This window comes from Notolepis coatsorum, assembly GCF_963971535.1.
Source record: "Notolepis coatsorum genome assembly, chromosome: 5".
In the NCBI taxonomy this organism is placed as follows: Eukaryota; Metazoa; Chordata; class Actinopteri; order Aulopiformes; family Paralepididae; genus Notolepis; species Notolepis coatsorum.
Window position 1 is genome coordinate 189187391 of NC_140169.1, and position 26700 is coordinate 189214090.

Sequence of the window (26700 nt, forward strand, 5' to 3'; positions counted from 1 at the left end):
GTATACAGTATATGTATATATTTTCAAGGCTTCCCCTCACACTGCATAGGGGACATGCCGTGTTCTGCTTTTAAAATGATTGGATCCAACTTCAAAACATGTTACGTACTCAAGCTACACGCCTGAACAAATTGACAATTTGCAGGGCCCGGTGGAAACGGAGCCAAGTCGGTCAGGTTGGCTAGAGATCCTGGTGAGAAAGTGAACTAGATCAGCTATTTGAACGGGCAAAGAGGACAGGTTGCCGTCGGCTTGCTGTGTCACTGTCATCTTTTAGCTGACTCTTTAGGAATTGTGTCTGGGTAACAGTGACTAAGACCAGTGGCCTTAGTGACTACATTACCGGGGGTCATGGTGTGTGTGCGTGTGTGTGTGTATGTGTGTGTGTGTGTGTGTGTGTGTGTGTGTGTGTGTGTGTGTGTGTGTGTGTGTGTGTGTGTGTGTGTGTGTGTGTGTGTGTGTGTGTGTGTGTGTGCGTGCGTGCGTGCGTGCGTGCGTGCGTGCGTGCGTGCGTGCGTGCGTGCGTGCGTGCGTGTGTGTGTGAAGGGAGGGTGTTGTTTGAATAGCACCTCCTACGTCTGTGTGTGCTGGCCTGGTGAACAATGCTCCCATCGGAGGAAGGCCAGATTGGGTCGGCAGCTGCTTTGTTGAAGGAGAGCGAGCCAGACACACTTCTTTACCCCTCCTCGCTGCCTGCTGCACCCAACCCCCCACCACCACCCCTCTGAACACACACACACACACACGCACTCTTGCTTTTACTCCCTTTGTGCCCCTTTTGTTACTGGGAGGACTAAATTATTCCAGCTCTCTTTCATTCATGGAACCAAACACTGGAGCGGCAGCTTGGATGCTGGGGGTCATTAAGGCCATTAAGGGGCCCCTGTTTTCCGGTGCGCTGACAAGAGAATCCACTACTTTCCACGTTAAAACGATTGTGTGTGTACACACATGCGCGCGCACGCTCGCGCACGCACGCACACACACACACACACACACACACACGCACACACATACTATGCACATTTGATATTCAGTTATAATTCTGTGCCAAATATAGGCCTAACTGGTCAGGGATCAGTTTGCCCGTGCCATGGCATCAATCACTGGTTCTGCAGTGCTAACATTCATAGCCTCCTTTCAAAGGAATCCAGGAGCTAGAAATGACTGGATGACAGATCTAGCATCACTCAGAGTTTGCTTAATCTGCAACACAATGAACAAAAGCCTTGACCTTCTACATGACTGTACACGTCAAACAAACAAGCTTGAACTAGATACACGGATAAAGGACAGTTTTAAGTTGAGGCAGGCCTTTTGTAAATTGAAATCTCACAGATTAGCGTGTGTCCTTGATACAGTGGAGAGAGGGAAGCAGGGAAACACATGTCCCTTTCCCCCCCTAAAGGGGTCACTGAACAATTCCCCAAAACAACAGGTCCCTCTTTGTTTCAGCCAGTGTCAAGTCTCTGTATGTGGCTACAATCCAGTGTAGGGTGAAGCTGGCCATATGCACTCTGATGATCACACAGTGTAGGGTGAAGTTGACCATATGTAGCTGACTATAATGTACTCTCTCTGATGACCACAGTGTAGCGTGAAGCTGACTATATGTACTCTCTCTGATGATCACAGTGTAGGGTGAAGTTGACCATAATGTACTCTCTCTGATGATCACAGTGTAGGGTGAAGCTGACTATAATTATGTACTCTCTCTGATGACCACAGTGTAGGGTGAAGCTGACTATATGTACTCTCTCTGATGACCACAGTGTAGGGTGAAGTTGACTATATGTACTCTCTCTGATGACCACAGTGTAGGGTGAAGCTGACTATATGTACTCTCTCTGATGACCACAGTGTAGGGTGAAGCTGACTATATGTACTCTCTCTGATGATCACAGTGTAGGGTGAAGCTGACTATAATGTACTCTCTCTGATGATCACAGTGTAGGGTGAAGCTGGCTACTCTGATGATCACAGTGATTGATTGAAAACCTTTATTTATCCCAGAGGGGAGATTCAGATGTCCTTTACAGCATAACAGCAATTTAAAAACAGTAAAAAAAGTTAATACATAACATACACTTATTAGTATGTGTTAAAAACAGGATGGACAAATACATAGGGATAAAAATAGCTAAAATAGGGCTAAAATAGAGCTAAAAGTGGTGAAATGAAAAAGAAACAAGTCCAATCATGATGTTAAATAATTAAATTAATTGGTTACAGTCCACAACCCAGCTCCTCCAGTCCACGGCAGTTGGCCCGTCCTGGCCCTGCCTGGTTGTGGAGCCTGATTTCCACCGGCACAAAGGACTGCCCGAAGCGCTTTGTGGTATGTCAGGGGGGGGATAAGTCTGTGGCTAAACGTGGACCGCATTGCGGTCAGCTCATCATGGAGGGGGTGGCAGAGGTTCTCAAGGATAGCATACAGCTTCCTCTTCGTCCTCCCCTCTGCCACCACCTCCAGACTGTCCAGGTCCGCTCCCACCACAGAGCTTGCTTTTTTTACCAGTTTGTTTGTGTTGGGTGAAGCTGGCCGTATGTACTCTCTCTGATGATCACAGTGTAGGGTGAAGCTGGCCACAATACTCCACTAATCACTGCTACCCTTGGTGAGGCACACCACTCAAAGTTGCCACTGAGCACTGCCCTCAAAGTTACAATTATTTAATCTATACTTGCCCACTGTATTGTTACTTCATTATAATTAGTGTATATAATTGTATAATTGACCACATCTGCCCAGTTGTACAGCCCTGGCCTATATTTTATTTCATAAATATATTATTCTATTGTGCTTAACTTAGCTCATATTTCATTTGACTTTACTCCACCACTTTATTGTATTATCTGTCTGTTAATGTCTGTCCGCTAATGTCGCACCAGTAACGTCCAAAGCAAATTCCTTGTATGTGAAAAGTATACTATACAATAAAGACCTGATTCTGATGTTTGCCGAGGTCAAAGTAGTTTGTTGTTGTAAAATAGACAACCTCCATGATCATGATCAACTAGATAACTGCGCCCAACCTCATGGTGAGCAAAGCACAACATTCTTATAATCTGCTTTAAATAATTCCCCTGCGCTGTCAGGCTCTTTGCCTGGGTTTAGATATTTGCTTTAAGGGGGCATATTACGTAAAATGGGGTTTGCCTAGTCTTTTAGGTACTGGGGAGAAATCACATAGGTGCGCTATACCTTTTGTTCAGAGTTTGAAACTTTCAGATTACCAAGCCTCAATAAACTGTTCAGAATGATTGCTGTTTGTGATGGCACAAGGGGGGCAATATATTGGCTTTAATTAATTAAATTAACTGTGCTTTTTGGCGCTAGGAACACAGTCTACTAAAATGTACTGACCAGTTTGTAAAAGTTTTTACTTTTGGGGTAGCCAGGCAGGGAAGGAGATAATTAATCAAAAATGAATTGCCCCCATCGTGGCAGCTAATACAGGGTCGTTCGTTGCTGCGTCCATACGGGTTGCTCTGTGCTAATTACTATTACGTTGTGTAGTGTTGTGGCAGTTGTAATTTGATGATTAATGGTCTAACTTTTCCACAATATTAACTTTTGTGGCACGATACTAGACTTCACACAGAAGATGTCAGAAGACACAAAGTAAAGCTTGGTGGGCTCTCTCTCACTGTTTACCTTTACGTTGAAATGTCCTTACCACCTGCCTGGACGTAAGAAGAACTATATCACCAGGAAACGAGGAGCAGCCATTATCAGCTGTGTATTGTACCAACAATTTTTATATTGTGGAAAAAATAGACTATTAATATATACATAATGTATGTTTCCTATTTTCTACCAAAGTACACATTCATTATTATGGTGGGTGTACTTCGGTAGAAAATAGTTCCTACATGAGACTACTCATGACAAGGTCTGCTGTTTATCTTGAGTAACCGGATCATGATTTCTGGAAAGAGACATTGCTTTTGAGTGCTGTTCACCTGCATTGATTTGGAGTGACAGCAGACATCATCTACAAATGGCTCCAAAACTAGGTGAATCCAAAACTATCTGGATGGATAGATATCACTCCGGGTGTGCTGCCCCTTTAAGAAAGATTGTTCTTGGCTAAGGGGTTTGTCGTTTTCTTTTCAAGGTTGATTGATTGCGTTTCCAACAGCTGAGCTCATCGCAGGTTAAATGCAAATCGTGGAAGTGCAGGGGAGGCCAAGGCAGGAGATTCTGGGTTCCTCTGTGTAATTCATGTAACACTGAGATTTGGTTGACCGGTCACAAACATGATTATTTTTATTCTTATAGTCAACTGACTACAGTTTTCTTGTTACTGAACTACAACATTTTAACCAATCAGCAGTTGGTTAAGTTATTTGTATGTACTACATACATAAATTATGTACATCACACTACATACTGTTGAGTACATGGTCATTACTGGTCAGTACATGGTCAGTATACATGGTCAGTACAATACTGTGCTCGCTCATACATTTCTGATCCTCAGGTCAGACCTCATTCATTATAAATAAAACTACATTCTGATCCTCAGGTCAGACCTCATTCTTTATAAATAAAAATACATTCTGATCCTCAGGTCAGATCTAATTCTTTATAAATAAAACTACATTCTGATCCTCAGGTCAGACCTCATTCATTATAAATAAAACTACATTCTGATCCTCAGGTCAGACCTCATTCTTTATAAATAAAACTACATTCTGATCCTCAGGTCAGACCTCATACTTTATAAATAAAACTACATTCTGATCCTCAGGTCAGACCTCATTCTTTATAAATAAAACTACATTCTGATCCTCAGGTCAGACCTCATTCATTATAAATAAAACTACATTCTGATCCTCAGGTCAGACCTCATTCTTTATAAATAAAACTACATTCTGCAGATACCATTCATATTTTCCATAGGAAGTTAGGACTACACCCCAAGTGGTAGCAATGCTGATTTAAGGCATACAAACCTTGACCTCTACATGACCTCGGTACTCTATCACACCCCACTGATTTAAAATTATTAAGCAATGCAATGGCCAGTCATAACTTCTCCATGTTTACAAACTCATTACTCAATTCTGTCTCTGTAGCAAAACACCCTCCAGATGTTAACCAATCCCTTCTCGTCCCTCCCTCTCTCTTTTAGGCCTACCCCCCAGGATTAGTCAGTGAGCTGTCAATCATCAGAAGTAACAGTGGGGTCAGCCAGGGGTCACAGAGGTCACGGAGGGCGCAGGGCTGGATGTGTGAGAAGGCTTCATGGGCCTGAAGGACCATCTGGAGGATGGGACCGGCCACATCCTCAGCCTGGGGCTGGACTTGGACTACCTCCACGTGGAGGGCACTGACCGGCAGGCTAGTCTGAGCACCACAGCCGGCTCTGGGCACCTAGAAGCCTTTGGGGTTGGAGAAGGGGAGGTGGGAGCTGGCGCTCACAACAATTGCAGCAGAGATAGTGGTAGCGGTAGCTTGAGCAGTAGTACAAGCACCAGTAGCAGTAGCAATAGTAGTAGTTGTAGTAGTAACTGCTCTGAGGAGAGTGCCATCTCAGATAGCGATGATGAACGGGTTCAGAACAGCTCTGTTTCTGAATCCCAGCACTATCAACCACACCCTTGCCACCACAACCAGCCTCCCCCCTCCAGCCAGCCAGACGGGCAGGGCCTGGTGCTCAACCGCCCCCTTGGAGAGCCTCCACAAGCAAAAACAACTCCCATAGACCCAATCACAGATTACCGCACTAAGGTGGAGTTTTCTTTGAAGCTGGGCTACTCTGAAGACCTGGTGCTGCTGGTGCTGAGGAAACTAGGCCCAGATGCCCTCATCAACGACATACTGGGAGAGCTGGTCAAGCTGGGAACCAAGACAGAGATGGAACAGCAAGGAGGATGCGGCTCCTCTGTGTCACAGTCCTTCTCCTCTTCCACCTCCTCTCTATCCTCCTCCTCTTTATCCATCTCCTCAGCCCAGTCTTTCTCCACCTCCTCTCTGGACTCCTGCAGACTGCTGTGTCCGTCTCAGCTGGCGGACGAGACAGAGAACCTTCGGCCTGTTGTTGTGGATGGGAGCAATGTAGCCATGAGGTGGGGCATCGTTTGGGATATTTTCAGCCCAGCACCAACTAAGAGATGTGTATTTTCCTTCAAGTGTACCTCAAGTAGTTGAGTGAAATAATCAAACCATAAGGAAACTGTTATATATATATATATATATATATATATATATATATATATATATATATATATATATATATATATATATATATATATATATATATATATATATATATATATATATATCAACTTGAATGGGATGAGAAACAACACACTTGGTCTGAGATACGCTTTGCTGACTGTCACTGTCTTTACAGGAAGTTAGTGGAGAAATCCCCTGTCTAATGCTCTGAAACCACAATTAAAATTGGCTGATGACCAGCCAACCACAGTTATATGGATATGATTTGATTACTTTTAGTTCAGTTCCTTGTCAACATTTTCTGTTTAATTTATCGCATGATTTGTGGCTTCTGAAGCCAAGTAAAGGTTGGTACAAATGACAATTATCAATTCAGAGATAATTATTCTAACATATACTGTACATATACTGTACAGCATTTGCAAGATCATGTGAATGTTTCTCCTGTCACTATCCACTGTGTGTATGAATGAAGCAGCCATAATTGAAACAGAAATCATTTGAAAAACTAAATAACCTTTGAATTTTTTCATGTAGTCATGGGAATAAGGAGGTGTTCTCATGTCAAGGCATCCAGCTGGCTGTGGATTGGTTCCTGGACAGAGGTCATAGAGACATCACTGTGTTTGTTCCTGCCTGGCGCAAGGAGCAGTCACGACCTGATGCTCTCATCACAGGTAAACACACACACACACATGCACACACACAAACACAATCAAATGCACACACACACACAATCAAATGCACACAGACACACGCATACAAACACAAACACACACGCGCACAAACACACACACGCAAACACACACACACACACACACACACACAATCAAACGCACACACACACACACACGAACAAACACACACACACACAAACAAACATGCACGCACACACGCACACACAGTATTAGTTTCCATAGTTTGCTTCAATTTAGTTAATTTTTGTTCAAAAACATCCACAGCAACTGTGACAATTTATTCATCACCTACTAGTACAGGTCAGCCTATGTTAATCTCCATAGCAACCAATCACACTGGGCTCATTTACATTTTAAAGCTTCATGTAAAAAGAAAAAAAAATTGTAAGTCGCTTTGGATAAAAGCGTCAGCTAAATGACTAAATGTAAATGTAATGTATTATGATGCTAACTTGACATCTCCTTTCAATGAACAGAATGCCACGCCCCCTCAACGTACTGAGTTGGCTGTGCTCAGAGAGGGTGCACTAAGCCACACCCCCTCAACATACTGAGAGTTGGCTGTGCTCAGAGAGGGTGCACTAAGCCACACCCCCTCAACATACTGAGAGTTGGCTGTGCTCAGAGGGGGTGCACTAAGCCACACCCCCTCAACATACTGAGAGTTGGCTGTGCTCAGAAAGGGTGCACTAAGCCACACCCCCTCAACATACTGAGAGTTGGCTGTGCTCAGAGAGGGTGCACTAAAACACTTCTAAACTTTGACCTCTGAAGATATTGAGGTGTGTTTAGAACAGATCCAACGCTAACACAAGGTCATAGCTCAAGTCAAGTCAAGAGTTTTAATTGTCACGGCATACAGGTATACAATGAAATGCGGGTGGTCTTGCCCGCAACGATGTGCAATACAGTGGTACATATAATAGAATCAAAAGAAGAAAACAACATTGTGCAGTAACAGGTAGCAGGTAACATGGAGTGACATCTCGGTATCTGTACATAGTTATTTACAGAGCATGTGGGACATGCTAGTTAGCTTTGGTAGTGCAATACACTGTTCCTGTTATTCTAATTTAAAGTGTCCTTTCCTTTGGTCATAAGTGTGCGTGTGTGCGACATGAGTGTGTGCCCGCTCATGTTAAAGTGTTAAGTGGCTGCTCGTGTGTGAGCGTGCACAGTGTGCGTGTCGTGTGTGTGTTCATGTGTGCTTGTGTGTGGACAGTTCAATGTTCTGAGCACTCAATGTTCATTGTTCATGGCTCTGATGGCCTGGGGGAAGAAGCTGAGCCTAAGCCGCTCTGTCCTAGTAGCTGGGGTTCGCAGGCGTCTGCCTGACCTCAGCAGCTGAAACAGGCTGTTATTGGGGTGGTGAGGGTCTTTCATTATCCTGCAGGCTCTGGATTTGCACCTCTTGTTGTATAGAACCTGCAGGGGGGGTAGTGCAATACCCGTGGTTCGCTCGGCTGAGCGCACCACTCTCTGTAGGGCCTTCTTGTCCTGTGCCGTGCTGTTTCCATACCAGGCAGTGATGATTCCGGTCAGGATGCTCTCTACAGCTCCTGAGTAGAAGGACTGGAGTATCTTCCCCGATACTCTGAACTTCCTTAACTGTCTCAGGTGGTAGAGACGCTGTTTCGCCTTCTTTACTACTGTTTCTATGTGTGTTGACCATGTCAGGTCCTCTGAGATGTGGACCCCCAGGTACTTGAAGCTGCTCACCCTGTCCACGGTAGCCCCGTTTATCATCAGTGGTGTGTGTGTCTCCTGCTGTCCTCTCCTATAATCCACGATCAGCTCCTTGGTTTTGCCAATGTTCAGGAGCAGGCTGTTGTCCTGGCACCAGCGTTCCAGTACCTCAACCTCCTCCCGGTAGGCCTTCTCGTCGTTGTCCGAGATCAGCCCCACCACCACCGTGTCATCTGCGAACTTCACTATGGAGTTGGAGCTGAACTTGGCCACACAATCGTGTGTGTAGAGTGAGTACAGCAGGGGGCTCAGAACACAGCCCTGGGGGGACCCGATGCTCAGGGTGATGGTGTTGGAGGTCTGACCCCCCACCCTGACCGCCTGGGGTCTTTCGCTCAGAAAGTCCAGTACCCAGGCGCTCAGGGCGGAGCTCAGACCTAGCTCGATCAGCTTGTCCACCAGTCTGGTGGGGACTATGGTGTTGAACGCTGAGCTGTAGTCAATGAACAACAGTCTCACATAGCCCCCCTTCTGACGGTCAAGGTGCGAGAGGGTGCTGTGCAGTACCTGGGAGACCGCGTCGTCGGTGGACCTGTTTGTCCTGTATGCAAATTGCATAGGGTCCATATCACTGGGGAGGGAGGCACAAATGTGGTCCTTGACCAGCCTCTCGAAACATTTCATGACCACAGAGGTGAGTGCCACCGGTCTGTAGTCATTTGGACATGCTGGGGAGGGTTTCTTCGGCACAGGGATGATGGTAGACATCTTGAAGCAGGCAGGGACCACTGACTCCGCCAGTGATTGATTAAATATGGCGGTGAACACAGGGGCCAGCTGGTTGGCACAGGTCTTGAGTATACGTCCTGTTATGCCATCTGGGCCAGCAGCCTTCCTGGTGTTCACCTGCATAAATGCTCTTCTCACACTGTGTTCCGACAACGAGAGAGCGTCCCCCCCCCCTCGCGGTTGCCCCCCCCCCCCCTCCACAACAGCCGGCGCGCCAGTGACGTCACTAGCCGGAGAGCCAGCAGCGCCACTGTCTACACCAAACCGAGCGTAGAAGATGTTGAGCTTGTCCGCGAGGGAGGCGTCGTCGCTCCCCATTGAGGGGGCGCTGACTTTATAGTCAGTTATTGTCTTCAGTCCCTGCCATAATCCTCTTGTGTCGTTTTGTGCCATTTGTGTCTCCAGTTTATCAGCATATGTCCTCTTAGCAAGTTTGACAGCTTTGCGTAGAGTATAGACTGAAGCCTTATACTCCTCCATGTTTCCTGACTCTCTACCCAGGTTGTAGGCGGTGGTACGAGAGTTCAGAGCTGCTCTAATAGTGCTATCCACCCACGGTTTCTGGTTTGGGAAAATCCGCACCGTTTTCCTGGGGACAATACCATCAGCTATTGTTGTGATGTAGCACACCACTGTGTCTGCTAGCTCACTGACGTCACTGGCGCTTCCTTTGAACATATCCCAATCCGTGTCTGCAAGCACGTCCTTGAGCGTGGCCTCTGATTCGTCGGTCCACTTCTTTGTCTCACGTGACACGACTGCTCTCAGTTTAACTTGTATTGAGAGCAGATGATTGGTCCAATGCCAATGAGAAAAATGATGACAACAAGCATTAAATGGAACCGCACCGTCTGGCTATATGATAATTTTCCTCATGCTTAGACATGACACATGTCAGGATTTTCTATTATCTGTGGTGGGAATGCTCTTTGAAGTTTTATAAGGTATCTCTCTCTCTCCCCCCCTCTCTCTCTCTCTCTCTAGACCAAGAGACCCTACGGCGTTTAGAGAAAGAGAAGATCTTGGTATTTACTCCATCCCGTCGCGTCCAGGGTCGCCGTGTGGTTTGCTATGATGACCGCTTCATCGTCAAGCTGGCCTACGAGTCGGACGGCATCATCGTCTCCAATGACAACTACCGAGACCTGGCCAATGAGAAGCCAGAGTGGAAGAAGTTCATTGACGAGCGTCTCCTCATGTACTCCTTCGTCAATGACAAGTAAGGAAGTCGTCTCACCGGTTTGCATTTGCGTTGCACTGCGCCCGAGTTCAATGATGTTCAACTGAATAAAGGCTAGTACATGGTTCAAAGTGACAAAATCATAGCATCATTGTAACCTACTGTGTAGGCTGTAGTTTGTGGCTGTACTGTCTTTGTTTCAGCGTAGTGGGCTACTGGCATAACTTGTTCTTTTTGTAAGAGAGACGTATAGAGTGTGTACTTACCAAGTCTCCTGTTCTTCACCATTTGAATCACAAGCTATTTTTCTACAACGTGTGTAGGGGTGATTGACTATTCTCTCGTGTTTATTCTCCGATTTATTCTATAATGAGGTGAATGATCCCTATCACTCTTGCCACTAAGTGGCAATATTGTGTAATGTTCAATGTTCCAACCATCACCACCATTGATGCTCAAATAAGGAAAAAGCAGTGTTGTCTTCTGGGTAGAAAACAGGTGAGGTTTTGGCACAGTAATGGCACATTCATAAAGCTGTCGGTGTAGGTACAGGATATAGTCAGCTGGCAGATCAGATTCCTATATGAGTTCTAGATGAGTAATAATATAATAATGAATTATGCACAGATGTTTACGCACTCTACTGAAAATCATTGGCTGTACGTGTCTTCACAGCAATAGCATAAAATCTGTAGCAGTGTCAAGCGAGCTTAATTAAGCGTAAATAAATCAGCTTAAATAACTTCCTGTGTTCCGAGTTGACTTCTGAGTTTAGCCTTCAAAATAAAAGCGCCAACCAAGCCAATTAATTCATTACGTTAGCATGCTACAGTAGGTGGGGCCGATGGTGGGGCCATTGCCTCAAGACCTATGAGTTTCTTTGTGCCTCTGGACCCTTGTGCTAATTTAACACAAACTCAACATTGATGAAGACAAATCTATGTTCTAATGGTACTATGTGTGCTTCTAAGTTCTATTTGTGCTTTTGGGTTCTGGTTTTGTATTCTAATAGTACTATGTATGTTTCTAGATTCTGGCCTTGTGTTCTAATGGTAATATGTGTGCTTCTAGACTCTGGCCTTGTGTTCTAATGGTAATATGTGTGCTTCTAGATTCTGGCCTTGTGTTCTAATGGTAATATGTGTGCTTCTAGACTCTGGCCTTGTGTTCTAATGGTAATATGTGTGCTTCTAGATTCTGGCATTGTGTTCTAATGGTACTATGTGTGCTTCTAGATTCTGGCCTTGTGTTCTAATGGTAATATGTGTGCTTCTAGATTTATGCCTCCTGATGACCCTCTGGGTCGCCACGGCCCCAGCCTGGAAAACTTCCTGAGGAAGAGGCCTGTCAACTCTGAACACAGGAAGCAATCATGTCCCTATGGTAACAGACACAAATCACATTTTCAGTTGTTTTCTTTCCCACTGGAGCACATCACAGTATACCCTCATTAAAAGGATGATTTTCAACATACTTTGTGACTTTGATTTTGTATTTAGGGAGGAAGTGCACTTATGGCCACAAGTGTAAGTTCTACCATCCTGAGAGGGGCACCCAGCCCCAGCGTGCCGTAGCCGATGAACTGAGAGCCAGCGCTAAGAGCTCATCCTCTGCTTCCAAAACCTTCGGGGACGCCCTGATGGTGAAGAGCCACGGTATGCCCACCAGCACCAGACTGCACAGGACAGCAGAAACACACTCCCACCAAGGCCCTCCAAAGAGGCAGTCGGACCCCGGTCCTAGTTATTCCTTCAGTGACCTGACATTAGAGGACAGACTAGGGCTCCCAACCAGAGTGGAGGCCCGCAGGGGCAGCAACAGCAGTAGCAGTAGCAGCTGTAGCGGCAGCATCCTGGGGCACCCGGCTTCATGGGGGCCTTCCTCGTCAAGCCCGGACTGGAGGGACCTGCCCGGGCAAAGAACTACCAATGTTTCTGTAGCATCCGGTCTAGGCCAGGCTGAAATCTACCCCATGTGTGAGTCCCCAGAGCTGGGCTACAGCACCCTGATGAGGGCCTATTCTAGTCTCAGTCTAGTGGTGCCACAAAGTCCAGAGCGGTTCTTCCCGGCCGACCTGCGAGCTGGATCGATGCCATCAGACTGCAGCAGTGAGGGCAGCTCTGACTCTTTCTCCCCTGACTCACTGTTAGATGACAGCCTCAAATGTCGTCACCACCACAACCACCACCCCTACCACCATCACCACTGTCCCAGCCGGTACCCCCACTCTGCTGGCCACATGAACCCTAGTCTAAGCCAGCATCCGCATCACAGCTACCCGCTACCTCAGATGCTGGGGAGGATACATGGCTTTGGCTTTGGAGAGGACTTTCCCTCTCAACCTTCCCATCACCCGAAGCCTCCCTTAGCCTACCGGCCATCCCACCTTCAGCACCCGTCTCTGGCTAGCCAGTCCAGCTGCCCTAGAGAGTACCATGTCACTCCACATCCTCTGCCCCAACCCTCCACCACCCACACACAGTCTCAGACCTCCCCTCTTGGCAGAAACCAGCTGGCGTCTCCCTGGCAGGACACTGGCCTCCAGGACTCCCGGCTCTGTGAAGGCTCCCCTCTTCACCCAAGGCGGAGCTACCCGGGTTCAAACCAACCACAGCAGCATCTAGCAAGCTGGGACCCCCACTACCAGCAGTCACCCCAGCCTTGCTATGAGCTTCCAGAGGGCTGCGAGAAGGCCTGGCATCCACCCTGGAGAAGTGGGACTCACTTGTCGCCCCGTGCCCTTCCTACCTCCCACCTCCCACCCCCTGCTCTGTCTCCAAGACACCCCAGCCACAATAACCATCCACCCTCTGCACCCCAGCACCAAGAGCCGCATGCCCTGGGTCGATACCAGGAGCTGAGGGAGAAGGTGTTCGTCAACCTGTGTAACATCTTCCCTCCGGAGCTGGTGAGGATGGTGATGGCCAGGAACTCCCACATGATCGACGCTCAGCAGCTCGCAGCGGCCATATTAATGGAGAAGTCCCAACATGGTTACTGATAACAGCGCCGGAGGTGAAGCCGTTATTCACACTGACCTGTAGGCTGTAGGGTCCACCTCTCTTCACTTGTAAGTGTAGGAAAACAGATACATTTTATCCGGGTTTGAATTCCATGGTTCAAAACTTTAAAGACTTCATGCTGTACTTTTTCCTGCGCTGCTGTTGGACTGTTTGTAGCACATTGTTCTGATACACACAGACACAGCTTAATAGTGCCAAAACCAGTGGTGCTATAATTTTGGGGAAGAATTTACTGATATTTTTGTAGAGGAAAATCCTAGAGCTACCTTATTTTTCTATGAAAGTGGCTGCTTCTCGGCTCTATGGCTACTGTTGAAACCACCTTCAGCACTTAAGATCAGGTTTGTTTATCTCTGTGGTGGCTGGTGTAATGCGTATGTGTGTTTGGGATGCTTTGGGGGTACACCTATGTGTTCTAGAGAGAGGTTTAGATGTTTCAAGGGTGAATGTTTGTGTCCTTCTTTAATTTATTTATTTGGTACATTTTAAGTTATTCTTTTCATAATTTTTGAAAATGTTAAGTTCTGGCACTTTTCCTTGTATTTTGGTTATCAACGTGGTTTTTGTTTTGTTTTTTTGTCAATCATAATTAGATGATAGTTGCTTTTCACTTTTGAGTATTTATAAAGGGACATGATGGGGTAATTAATTGCTGTTGTTCCAAAACAAACTACGATTGATTTTATAAAAATTCACTGCCAACATTTCAAAGTAGCAAGCACATAATAATAATAATTAATTAATTAATAATAATAATTGGTTAGACTAGAAGTCTTTATTTGTCAGTTTAACACACACGCACGAGATGGGCGACCCACAGGAACACACACACACACGCACTGAGTCTCCGATGAAATGTCTCTCTGCACTTTTCCCATCCCGTTGTCCTTCCCCCCCCATGGGCAGCCGGGAGCAGATAGGGCGTCAACGTGAGCCGCGTCCCCGGGGACCAATCCAAGTGCTCCTGTCCGTCTTCGTCAAGGACGCCACAGCGTTAGCGATCTGTTGTTGTGCATGTTTTTCCATTGGGTTTTATCTTATCGGGGGGGGGAAACCCTTGCGAGCACGGGGAGAACATGCAAACTCCACACAGAAAGGCCTGGGAGATACCCCACCTGAGTACCTGGCATCAAGGAAACCTGGTTCCCAAGCGGGAATCGAGCCCTGGACCTTCTTGCTGTGAGGCGACAGTGTTAACCACTACACCACCGTGCCGCTATATACATGTTGTGTAAATGAGATTGACATGTTTCTCCAGGGTTCTGTTTCCTGCAAACAAGTGGTGGGTCAGTTGCAGTGGTGAGATTTTTATGAATTTCCCCATAAGGGAAGTGAAACGCTAGGGGTTAACCACAAACGAAGCTTCTGAAATCTCCATGAGAACTCCATAGAACCCCCTCTACTTCTGACATTAAGTTTGACTTCCTCTGCCGGGATAACCCTTTCAGCTGACTTCACGGTTCATGAGGTTTTTGGCATTGATTTTAATAATAATAAGCGCATTTTGTTAACATTTTTATTTCTTTAATCATTTTACCATTGTTTTCTTTATTTATGGTATATATATGTCCTTAGACCACCATACTGGCCAAATCATACCAAGATGGTAGCTGAGGACGTAGGGGAAGAATGTGCAGAAGCACTGAAGAAAAGATTTGATCGTATTTTTTATTTTATTTAAAGTGTTAATTTATTATTGTATTTTTGTTATGTGTGTATGTGAACGTCTGTTGTGTCATTTGTGTTGCAACAAGGGGTCCCCCTTTATTTTTTTTGGTGATGTGTCTGGAGGCACATCAGGCGGTACATACTTCCTCCTTGGGACATTGTATTTCGGGCCTCTGTTTGCTCTGTTAGCTGACCCAGGTGTCTGGGAATTTTCTAGATACCCGACAGGAACATTCTAGATCGACGCGCATTGGGAAAGACCCTCTATGAACAAAGGGAGAATATTCTTTGTCACATTATGAACAGACGTAGTCAGCCTTAGTATTTCACTATGAATGGAATCAAGTCAATATGTAAAATACACCACAATTTGAGTATGATAGAGCGTTAATTATCAATTATATATGAATAGCTTGGATATGACCTGCTCGTATCAAAATATTTTCAGTGCTCTAAATCTCAAGAAAATCTGTATTGCGAAATTGTTTGAACTAAATGGAGCATTGAGCCCAGCCTCGCGGACAGTGGTACAGGTGGGAAGCACCAACTCTAGCGCCCAGTGCCTCTCGTTGATACAAATTGTATCATATACTTAAACCAGGTAATTGTTTTATATGAGAATATATATAAAAAAAAATAAAAAAAAAGTATTTTGAGTATATGTGGTGAACTTTGATCACATCTTTTTTAGAGTTAGCCTATAAAATAATATGAAGGTTCAAATTTGTTTTCTTTTCTGTACATGTATTAGAGAAAGAGCATCAAATGCATTGGCTTTTCAGCTACTGTACTAGGACGACCATGGCTGAAAAATGTAATCGCAAAACGCCATTGGGTTGTCTCTCTGAACATTGAACTGAAATAGTGTTTAGGAGCTTCAGTTTAGAGTCATGTGACTGGGCCGGTGGCTATGGGGCCGTGTTGTCACTTAAATCTTTACTGTGTTGGCAAACTTGCAGTAGAACAGTGTTTCTCAAACTTGGTTTGGTCGTGGGTCTTTTCCTGGTGGATAATTATTTGACAACAGTGGTAATTTGTTTTAATTAGCCGGGGTCAAAGGCAGTGATGCGTTGCTCATGGGACGGGGTTGCACTCCGTGCAACCAAAGTTTTGTGAGCAGAAGCGCGTGCACGCACATGCACGGATGTGCACGCGCGTGCACACAGGAATGCGCTGCACTCGACTATGCGCCAACTCGCAGTACCCACCTGACCCAGGTGGGTACTGCGAGTTGGCGCCAGCGCCGGTTGTCAGGTGTTACATTCCATTCGTAGAGGCAATTAGGCACTGTCTTTAGTCTGTCCTTATGCAAGGGAACATTTCTGCGCATGCGCGGGAGCGCACGCACGTGACCGGGAGCGTGCACGTGGCGTCATTAGCGTGCGTGCAACCAGTGTTGATATGAGGAACGCAACACTGGTCAAAGGGCAAGACAAACTCAAACATCTTAAATTCGGTTTCTGGACTGCAAAAGCTTGAGAACATCCACCTTAGAAACAAGATACTTTATCAATGTAACTCAACAGTGATGGTTAACCCTTTCACTGCCGCACTACCAAAACGGTTAACCCTTTCACTGTGACAATACACAGAAGGTTAACCCTTTCACTGCCACACAACAGCCGGTTAACCCTTTCACTGCCACACGACAGAAGGTTAACCCTTTACTATCACACAACCGACGGTTGGTTACGGCATGATAACTCAGTCCCAGTGCAACTACCATTGGTATCATACGGTGCAAGACATACGTTCACCCTTCAGGTCTGGCACTGTGTGTCAGTATACTGTATGTCAAGGAGTGGGTAGAATACTGTAAAAAAAAATAAAACATGGCAATGTGCTTTGTTAATTCATCTGTGGATAATCTGAACCATGTTCAGTAAGTTAACAATTTCTCTATCATCCTAATAATATTGCTTTGTTTGATCTTTATCAGTAAGAAGAGATTGGAGTGAGGCCACCCTTGGGGCTTTTTATCAGTGTTGCTGGACTTTGGGATTGTCTGTTGTGTACAGTGTTGCTATTCAAAGCTACAAACCTCAATGCCTGTTTCCACGTATTTTTTTAAATTATATCTCAATATATGAACAGTTGTTGACAATAATGAAATTATTGCAATGGGTTTTGCCTGAACAGATTTGATACTGATTAGCCAAGTTTTCTTTATACATTTTAAAATGTCAGTTCTGCCATTACTGACAATGTGGTCTACAGCTGTATTCCAGGGGGGTATTTTTCCCAATGTAAATTCCAATGCAAAGAAGATATAAAAACTTCAGTTGGTTTATTGCAGTTTCCAATCCTCATTCCGAGTGTGCTTTAATCCAACCTTAGTTGTGCTACATTTAAACGTAGAAATTAGTTTCAGCTATTCACAAGGTTTTCTTTGGAAAATAACTGAAAAAAAAAGAAATCTAAAATTAAAAGTCAAAATAGGGATGAGATACACAGTTTTTTCAGGGACCAAAGCCGATCGGCTGTACGATTGAATATTATGGTTTGTTGCTTTCAAAAACGCTCCCCTCAGAACGATGATCGTGTTAAAACCAAAATGTAAACAAAGGAGAACACAGTGACCAGGTTCAATGTTTCTACTCTAGAGGCGTTAGTGCAGAAACTAACACTGAGCTTTAGGCAAGGAAACCCAAAACAAGGAAAATCTGCCTTTTCCAGAAAGACAGTGTCTGTGTCATCATGGAGACAGTGGTCTGTGTGTCGTCATGGAGATTCAGGGACACGGTGGCCAAATTATAAATGTTGACTCTCTCTTTATGTTTATAATGTTAATGTATAACTGAGCAATAAAGCCCTACACAAGCTTTTACCTGTTGTGGACCTGCGAATGTGTGTTATGTATGTGTGTTGCGTGTGTGGTATGTGTGTGTTACGTGTGTTTTGATTGATTGTTTGTTTCTCATTGAAGTGAAGCTGAGAATGGTAAAAATGGACGTAGCAAGTTGTGACAGGACACTCTTGAAAGGTCAAATACCACTCATTCTAAGAATAGCTTTAGCTTTTAGTTTGTGTGTCATCACAAATACTGACTGAACTGTCCTCGGGCACAGTAACAGAGTGGATTATTTTAAGTAATGTGCTCTGTGCGTATCAACTGATACTGTTATCTGTTGTGGTCCATATCATCTTGTGTCTACTGAAGATGTGGCCTATTTGAAAGTCCTTCCCTCACACACTCGATCACAAGTTCACATTGCAAGCCTTAATGCTCAATTCTGATTTAATGCTCAGTTTTATGTTTGGCTGTTCATATTATTTATTTTTAAATAAATGACCTGCATGCGCAAATGAACAATGAAGAAGATGGACATAAACATGGAGGACACTGAAATCAATGGCTTAATTTACAAGTTGATGTGTAGTGGAGGCCCGCTCATTCATGAGCAGATGATAATGGGGGTGACAGTGGCTCAGGAGGGAGAGCGTCGTCAGGTAATCAGAAGGTTCCTGGTTTGATTCCAGCTCCTCCCAGCAACATGTCAAAGTGTCATTGAGCAAGACACTTAATCCCTAACTGCTGCCGATGAGCAGGTTATACAGTATATATTATATAATGCTATATACTGTACATGTAGTCCATTTATCAGTGTGTACAATGTGGTGGATTTCACTGAAGTTTGGTGCTCTTGACTCAGCATTTGGGAGAAGAGGCGCCTTGCTGCTTCTGATCCCGTTAGGAAGCAGGGAACAGGCAATGCTGGAGAGCAATATAACAACTAGAAGATAATCAGCATCTCTAGTAGGGGCTTCCTTAATAGAAAATATTGTTTTGGAATGCAATGCGGTTGTGCTTATTTTGTATGTTGAGAGCTTTTCTGCTGCAGTATGAAGTGCTCTAAAAAGAGTGCACACCAAGTAAACTGTTCTCACCACCACTACAAGTAGTACACTATTAAATATAACATGTGATTCCTAGAATATAAATAAATCTAAGTGTTTAAACTATTTCAGAACTGAAACTGATGTTACAGGCTGCTTATTGACATGTTGATGACAGACGGATGTAGCTTTGAATGATCGCACACCTTGTCAACAAGAATCTAACCTTGTCATGGGAATGGACTGGTAGATTGTCAGCATGACGAACCAGTACAACATGTAAGCCTACATATCTGAATAGAAGCAGGTATGGACAGATCTACCACTGGAGACACGTTCCAGCTGTCTTGACTAATCTCACAGGTTCTTGATAAGCCAGTCTAAAGCCAGTCAATCGTATGCTAAATTAATATGCACACCAAATTGTGTTTTGAATCACAATCGGCTGTTGCACAGCTTGTATGTCAACCTGGGCCCTGTTTCATGTACGTGGTTCAACTAAGTCGATCAAGATGTCCATTATCCAGCTTCAGTTAACCCGATGTTCGAAGCCGGGATTTTCCTGTTTCACAAAGGTGGATTCAGTCTCGTTAACTCAAGCCAGACTTGCGAGTCAGGCTAAATGCGCGCGGCCGTTTTAGGTGAAAAGCCAGCACGTATCGATGGCAGAGACCCTGATTCTCAACGGCATTGATTGATTAATTGATTTAAGACTTTATTGACAGATTGCAATACGGCTCAATCGCCTCGCCGACAAGTTAAATGCGTTATCTATAGGCTAATTCTAAGTCCCTCATTACCTCAATCAATCAGATTATATTTCTTTAAACTTGCCTGCTGGATTGAATAATCAAATGAGATCTTGCTAGCGAAAAGAATTAGTTAACTGTTATACAGAATTACGATACGGCCCTCTTGCCCATTGATTGATGTATAGTCAACCTTTAACTTATCTCCAATGTGGTCTAACGGGTTGTTCTTTTGACTTTCACATGGACGACCGGGGTTCAAGACCCTAGTCGTCTCCTTTTTTTTGCAATATAGGAATAATTCAATTTGGTGCACGTTGAGAGCTATATAAAGAATGACATCCTCAATGCATGTAGATTTATAATATTTTAACTTAAAACCAGGCTACTTTGGCGTATAATCTTTAATATTATATTCAAAAAAATCATATTGGAAACACCGGGATTTGAACCCGGGTCGCAAGGTTGGCAGGCTTGAGCACTACCGCTGGGCCACTGTGCCAGATGGGATAAATTCATTGTTTATACATTAATGAACGAGAGACCCGTGTTTAGAATATTCCTTATTTTGAATGAAGTTTTATTTCTGTAGTCCTTGTAGGCCGGCTACCCTCCCCACTCCTCCAGACCATAGCACCGGACATCCTCCCATTCCTAACTGCAACCATCAACTCCTCACTCAACTCGGGGGTGGTCCCCACCTCCCTAAAACAAGCCAGAGTTACGCCCCTCATAAAAAAACCAACCCTGAACCCCACCGTCATAGGCAACTATCGTCCTGTCTCTCTTCTCTCCTTCCTTTCTAAAACACTTGAACGTGCTGTATCCAACCAACTTACTGCTTATCTCTTACAGAATGACCTCCTAGACCCTAATCAATCTGACTTCCGGACTGGCCACTCCACAGAAACGGCCCTCATTGCGGTCACAGAGGCACTTCACTTAGCAAAAGCAAAAGGCCTCTCCTCTGTCCTGATTCTCCTAGATCTATCTGCAGCCTTCGACACAGTCAACCATCAGATCCTCCTCGCGGCCCTCGCAGGAATGGGAGTGGCTGGATCTGCGCTGACATGGCTGACATCATACCTCAATGACCGCTCCTACCAAGTGTCATGGAGAGGGACTCTGTCGGCCACCCGCCGCCTGCGGACGGGTGTCCCCCAGGGCTCGGTCCTAGGACCCCTTCTCTTCTCCCTCTAAACTAAATCACTGGGTAACATTATCACGTCTCATGGCTTCTCATATCATTGTTATGCCGATGATACTCAACTCTTCCTCTCCTTCCCTCCCTTAGATATCCACGTCTCTGAGTGGATCTCGGACTGTCTGTCCGACATCTCCGCCTGGATGACGACCAACCACCTCAAACTGAACCTAAGCCAAACAGAATTGCTCCACCTGCCGGCCAAATCCTCCCCCCTGACCGACCTCTCCATCACAGTCGAGAATGCAGCTGTGACCGCGTCCCCGACCGCCAAGAACCTTGGTGTTGTCCTCGACGACCAGTTGAACTTCTCTGCTCACATCGCAGCGGCAACCAGAACCTGCAGATTCCTCCTGAGCAACGTCAGAAGGATCCGCCCCTTCCTGACAAAAGAAGCCACCCAACTCCTCGTCCAATCAACAGTCATCTCCCGCCTCGACTACTGCAACGCACTGCTAGCTGGCCTCCCGGCCACTGCCACCAAGCCTCTTCAACTCATTCAAAACGCAGCGGCCCGCCTGATCTCAAACCTACCGAAGTCGGCCCATGTCACCCCACTTCTTAGGGACCTGCACTGGCTCCCCATTGCTGCACATATCCGCTTCAAGGCCCTCGACCTAGCATACCATGCGGCAAAGGGAACCACTCCCGCCTACCTCCGATCAATGGTCTCTAACTACACACCCTCAAGACCCCTACGCTCTGCATCTTCTGGCCGCCTCAGACCTACTCCTATCCAAGCTCCGGGAGGGTCATCAAAGAGAAGCCGCCTATTCTCAGTCCTTGCCCCACAATGGTGGAATGAACTACCCACCCCAGTTAGGACAGCCGAATCCCGTCCAATCTTTCGCCGTCGACTAAAAACGCACTTCTTCAACCATTATCTGAAATAATGAAAAAAATATATAATAACTAACCCTAACTAACCTTACTGTCATGCACTTGTCCTAATAAACTAACCTACACTGTAACACGCAACACTTTGATGAACATTGTTACTCAGCTGATAGAGTTGTACCCTTCCTGATGACCTGTCGTACAGAACTTGTAAGCCGCGACAGGCTGCCTCCTCGTGTATCGGAGGGGATACATGATGCAAGGCTTCTATCCTCCCTACAACCGGCCAGTGGGGGGCATATGCGAGCAACATTCAAGACAGGGGAGGGGAGAATTGGCACAGCGAAATTGGGATGGGAGAAAAATAGAAAAAGAGGAGAAAAAGTGGATAAAAAAAAACAATAACATGTTGGTGATGTTTCAATGAGCCTGGGTCACATGACAACAATAACATGTTGGTGATGTTTCAATGAGCCTGGGTCACATGACAACAATAACATGTTGGTGATGTCTCGATGAGCCCAACAACAAGACCAAATTATAATTTGGATCCCTCACCTGAAAATAAATCATGATTTAGAGCACAGAGCTAAATTGACCTTTAATAACTTGTTATGGCAGTTGTCTATGTCATGTATGTCTGCAGTGTATCTCGTTTGATGGTTTTCTAATCCCCTCATCTCATTGTCAATCTGCTGGATTGATGCCTCAGTCAAGACCCTCAGGAGAATAGAGCTGCATAGAAATATAAAGTGAACCTTTATTGTGAGCCAAAATATACTGTGTATTTCAACAAATGCATCAATGGATGGAGAATAACACGGTAATAATTATGCATAATCTTGCTTAAATATGCAAATGATCGTTTGCGAAAAAATTGCTCAGGATGAGTGTTTATATATACGAATAGTCATTTAGAATTATAAATTATTGTATATAATCTAAATAGACGGGTGACACTGGTTGCAGAGCTGAATGAGGTTACCTCCTCGACGCAACGATAACAAGTAATATAGATGACAAGTAATATAGATGACAAGTAAATGAGACAAGTAAGGCGGTTTTTAAAAGAAAAGTATTAAATTCTTCAACTGATGACAAAAGAAAGTAAAGGTAAGGTAGAGATATTAAAGCTTTACAGACGAGCTTGCCGGCAACATCACAAAGCTACAAATGGCCAGTTTCCTCTCAAATAAAAGCACAATATTAACCAATTTCTCTGCTCAGTCTTGTTTTGTTCTTGGATCATACATGCAAGCATTTAATCGTCCTTTTTGCTCAAGGGAAAAGTCCATTATGACAGGATACGCTGCCTGCGATGTTCTAATCGGAGTGTTTTCAAGGTGTGTTTACAAGGTGTGTTTGGGAGTGGAGCTCTAAGCGAGGAGCGGTTTGATTGGCCAACCACCAGCAGGCAGAGCTTTGGCGAGGCTTACGAGGGTGTGATATTGGAGCCACGCCCCTCTTGACCTTTTCTTTTCTGGAGGGGGTTTAGGAAATTGTGTGTACCAGGGGGGTTGGGGGTGTACATAGGAACAGGACAGGTGGGACAAGCGAGGCGTTGTCATGGCATTGAGACTATGTCTCTGTCTATCTCTCACATGGACTCAAAACCCATCAATGGGCTGCTTGATGTTTTCCCCTGTCTCTCTCTCGTTCTCTCTCGCTCGCGCAGTCCCCTCACATGGACTCGAACTCGTCGATGCGCTGCTTGGTGTTGCCCTGGCGTATCTGGCGCAGGGTCTTGTACTTGTCCCTGCCGGCCTTGACGTTTTCGGCATGCAGCATGTCGTTCTGGGTCTTCTTGGTGTCGTCTCTGGCCTGGGCCAGCTCTGAACTCAACGCCTGCAAGAGAAAGAAAGACAAGGGTCGGTTGGTGGATCTCCACTATTGTCTTCAAGCCTAATCACACGAAGGTCTATTCAGCCCTAGTCTCACATTGTCAGGCCTGTCTCTCCACACATAGATTTAGTGAGTTTATGTGCCGGCACAGGAGAGGGGGGGGGGGAGCTGTTTGTATTTCTTCAACCAATCACAAATGTAGAGGGCGGCGCTAAACCCAAGATGCAGTAATGTTTCACCACAGCGTGTTTGAGCATTGGCATGTGTTATGTGTACTTTCACATATACTTACTGTCTTTTGGTGTACATTCACATGGTGGTGGGTGTACTCACTGTCTGTTGTGTTGCATTCACTTGGTGGTGTGGCTGTGGTGGCTTAATTGATGTCCACTAATTGATTATTGTAATTGACACTGCTTCTGTATAATTGCACACAGGTGTGGTGACGAGGCTCCACGCCCTATAAACCATGGGAGCGTCATCACTGCTGTGCTCTCTCACCATTTTTATCCTTGCTCTTGCTCTTTTTTGCTGCTTGTAGAAACTATTGTTATATCCTGAACCAAGGAGGCTGGTGCACCCAGCTCTCCACCTTTTTGTACATTTAGAGTAGTGGTAAATAAATATTATTGTTTTTGCTAAAAACGTGTCCGACTTCTTGTTGTCCACCACGTTGCAACCAACTAGCCATATTCTTGTGACTGTTGAGGCCTTAAGGTAAGACAGGCAGGCTTGGTTGTAACAGCATGTCTTATTACCAGAAACCCCTCCAAAGCATAACATTTTATGATTAACGTCGTGGACCGCTTTCATTTCTGGGGATTTCTAGAGTTCATTAAAACTTGACAGACAGTGGTCAAGCTAAAGGTGGATAGCAACAGTTGCCAAGGTGTGATCGGAGGGTCAAGTATAGAAGGCGTCGGTCTTGGGATCGGTCCGTTACAAACAAACTCTGAACCCTGAACACTGAACCTGAACCCTGTACCTGAACACTGAACCCTGTACCTGAACCTGAACACTGTACCTGAACACTGAACCCTGTACCTGTACGTGAACACTGTACCTGAACACTGAACACTGAACCTGAACACTGTACCTGAACACTAAATACTGAACCTGAACACTGTACCTGAACCTGAACCCTGTACCTGAACACTGAACCCTGTACCTGAACCTGAACACTGTACCTGAACACTGAACCCTGTACCTGAACACTGTACCTGTACGTGAACACTGTACCTAAACACTGAACACTGAACACTGAACCTGAACACTGTACCTGAACACTGTACCTGAACACTGTACCTGAACACTGAACACTGAACCTGTACGTGAACACTGTACCTGAACACTGAACACTGAACCTGAACACTGTACCTGAACACTGTACCTGAACCCTGTACCTGAACACTGAACCCTGTACCTGAACACTGAACCCTGTACCTGAACACTGAACCATGTACATGAACACTGTACCTGAACACTGAACCCTGTACCTGAACACTGTACCTGAACACTGAACACTGTATCTGAACACTGAACCCTGTACCTGAACACTGAACCCTGTACCTGAACCTGAACACTGTACCTGAACACTGAACCCTGTACCTGTACGTGAACACTGTACCTGAACACTGAACACTGAACCTGAACACTGTACCTGAACACTGTACCTGAACACTGAACACTGAACCTGAACACTGTACCTGAACACTGTACCTGAACACTGAACCTGAACACTGTACCTGAACACTGAACACTGAACCTGAACACTGTACCTGAACACTGAACCTGAACACTGAACCTGAACCCTGTACCTGAACACTGAACCTGAACACTGAACCTGAACACTGTACCTGAGCACTGTACCTGAACACTGAACACTGTACCTGAACACTGTACCTGAACACTGAACCCTGAACACTGTACTTGAACACTGAACCTGAACACTGTACCTGAACACTGAACCTGAACACTGAACCTGAACACTACCTGCACACTAAACCCTGAACACTGTACCTGAACACTGTACCTGAACACTGAACCCTAAACACTGTACCTGAACACTGAACCCTGAACACTGTACCTGAACACTGAACCCTGTACCTGAACCTGAACACTGTACCTGTACCTGAACACTGTACCTGAACACTGTACCTGAACACTGTACCTGAACCCTGTACCTGAACACTGTACCTGAACACTGAACCCTGAACCTGAACCCTGTACCTGAACACTGTACCTGAAGACTGAACCTGAACACTGTACCTGAACACTGTACCTGAACACTGAACACTGAACCTGAACACTGTACCTGAACCTGAACATTGTACCTGAACACTGAACCTGAACACTGAACCTGAACACTGAACCCTGTACCTGAACACTGTACCTGAACACTGAACCCTGTACCTGAACACTGAACACTGTACCTGAACCCTGTACCTGAACACTGAAAACTGAACCTGAACACTGTACCTGAACACTGAACCTGAACACTGAAAACTGAACCCTGTACCTGTAGCTGTTTCTTGACGCGCTCGTTCTTCTGGGCCTCCGTGACGCGCTCCTCCTCACTGCGGTGGCCGGTGACGCCGTCGCTACGCAGGTCGGCGCTCGTCTCGTCCTGCTCGTCGTGCTCCGGGCCCGAGGGGGACGTCATCACCGTCTTCAGCTCCTCCTTCGTCTTCTCCAGGTCCTCCTGGGCTGACAGGGCCTGGGGATCAGACAGAAATGTTCCCTTTAGTTTAAAACACTTGCGTTTGTTGAGGGAGTGGTGGGCCACATGGTTATTTGAAGATCTGAAAGGGATCCGGAAACCTCTAAATGTTTTCTACCCCACAGTATATTTGGACTTTGTATATTGGTAGGTAGGGGATAGGCATATTAGTACATGGTATATTTGGACTTTGTATATTGGTAGGTAGGGGATAGGCATATTAGTACATGGTATATTTGGACTTTGTATATTGGTAGGTAGGTGATAGGCATATTAGT

General features: G+C 45.4%; 2 protein-coding genes across 3 annotated transcripts in view; one reads left to right on the forward strand and one right to left on the reverse strand.

Annotated features, from left to right (window-relative positions):
• Positions 1–5254: 5254 nt before the first annotated feature.
• LOC311228490 (putative ribonuclease ZC3H12C) lies at positions 5255–13544 on the forward strand (the record flags this gene model as incomplete). The annotated part of the gene is made up of 5 exons (XM_084314393.1): positions 5255–6078; positions 6728–6867; positions 10348–10582; positions 11820–11926; positions 12043–13544. 5 exons carry the CDS (start codon positions 5255–5257, stop codon positions 13542–13544), a joined length of 2808 nt encoding a protein of 935 aa, XP_084170519.1.
• A 9093-nt stretch (positions 13545–22637) lies between these two features.
• The window catches only part of LOC311229102 (radixin), a 218209-nt gene continuing 214146 nt past the window's right edge, over positions 22638–26700 (reverse strand). For both annotated transcript variants that reach the window (XM_084315113.1, XM_084315114.1), the window contains 2 exons: positions 26222–26419; positions 22638–23706 (listed from right to left, as the gene is read on the reverse strand). In XM_084315113.1, coding sequence (XP_084171239.1) covers positions 23542–23706; positions 26222–26419 — 363 coding nt within the window. In that variant the 3' untranslated portion in view covers positions 22638–23541. The remainder of the gene's footprint in view (positions 23707–26221; positions 26420–26700) is intronic.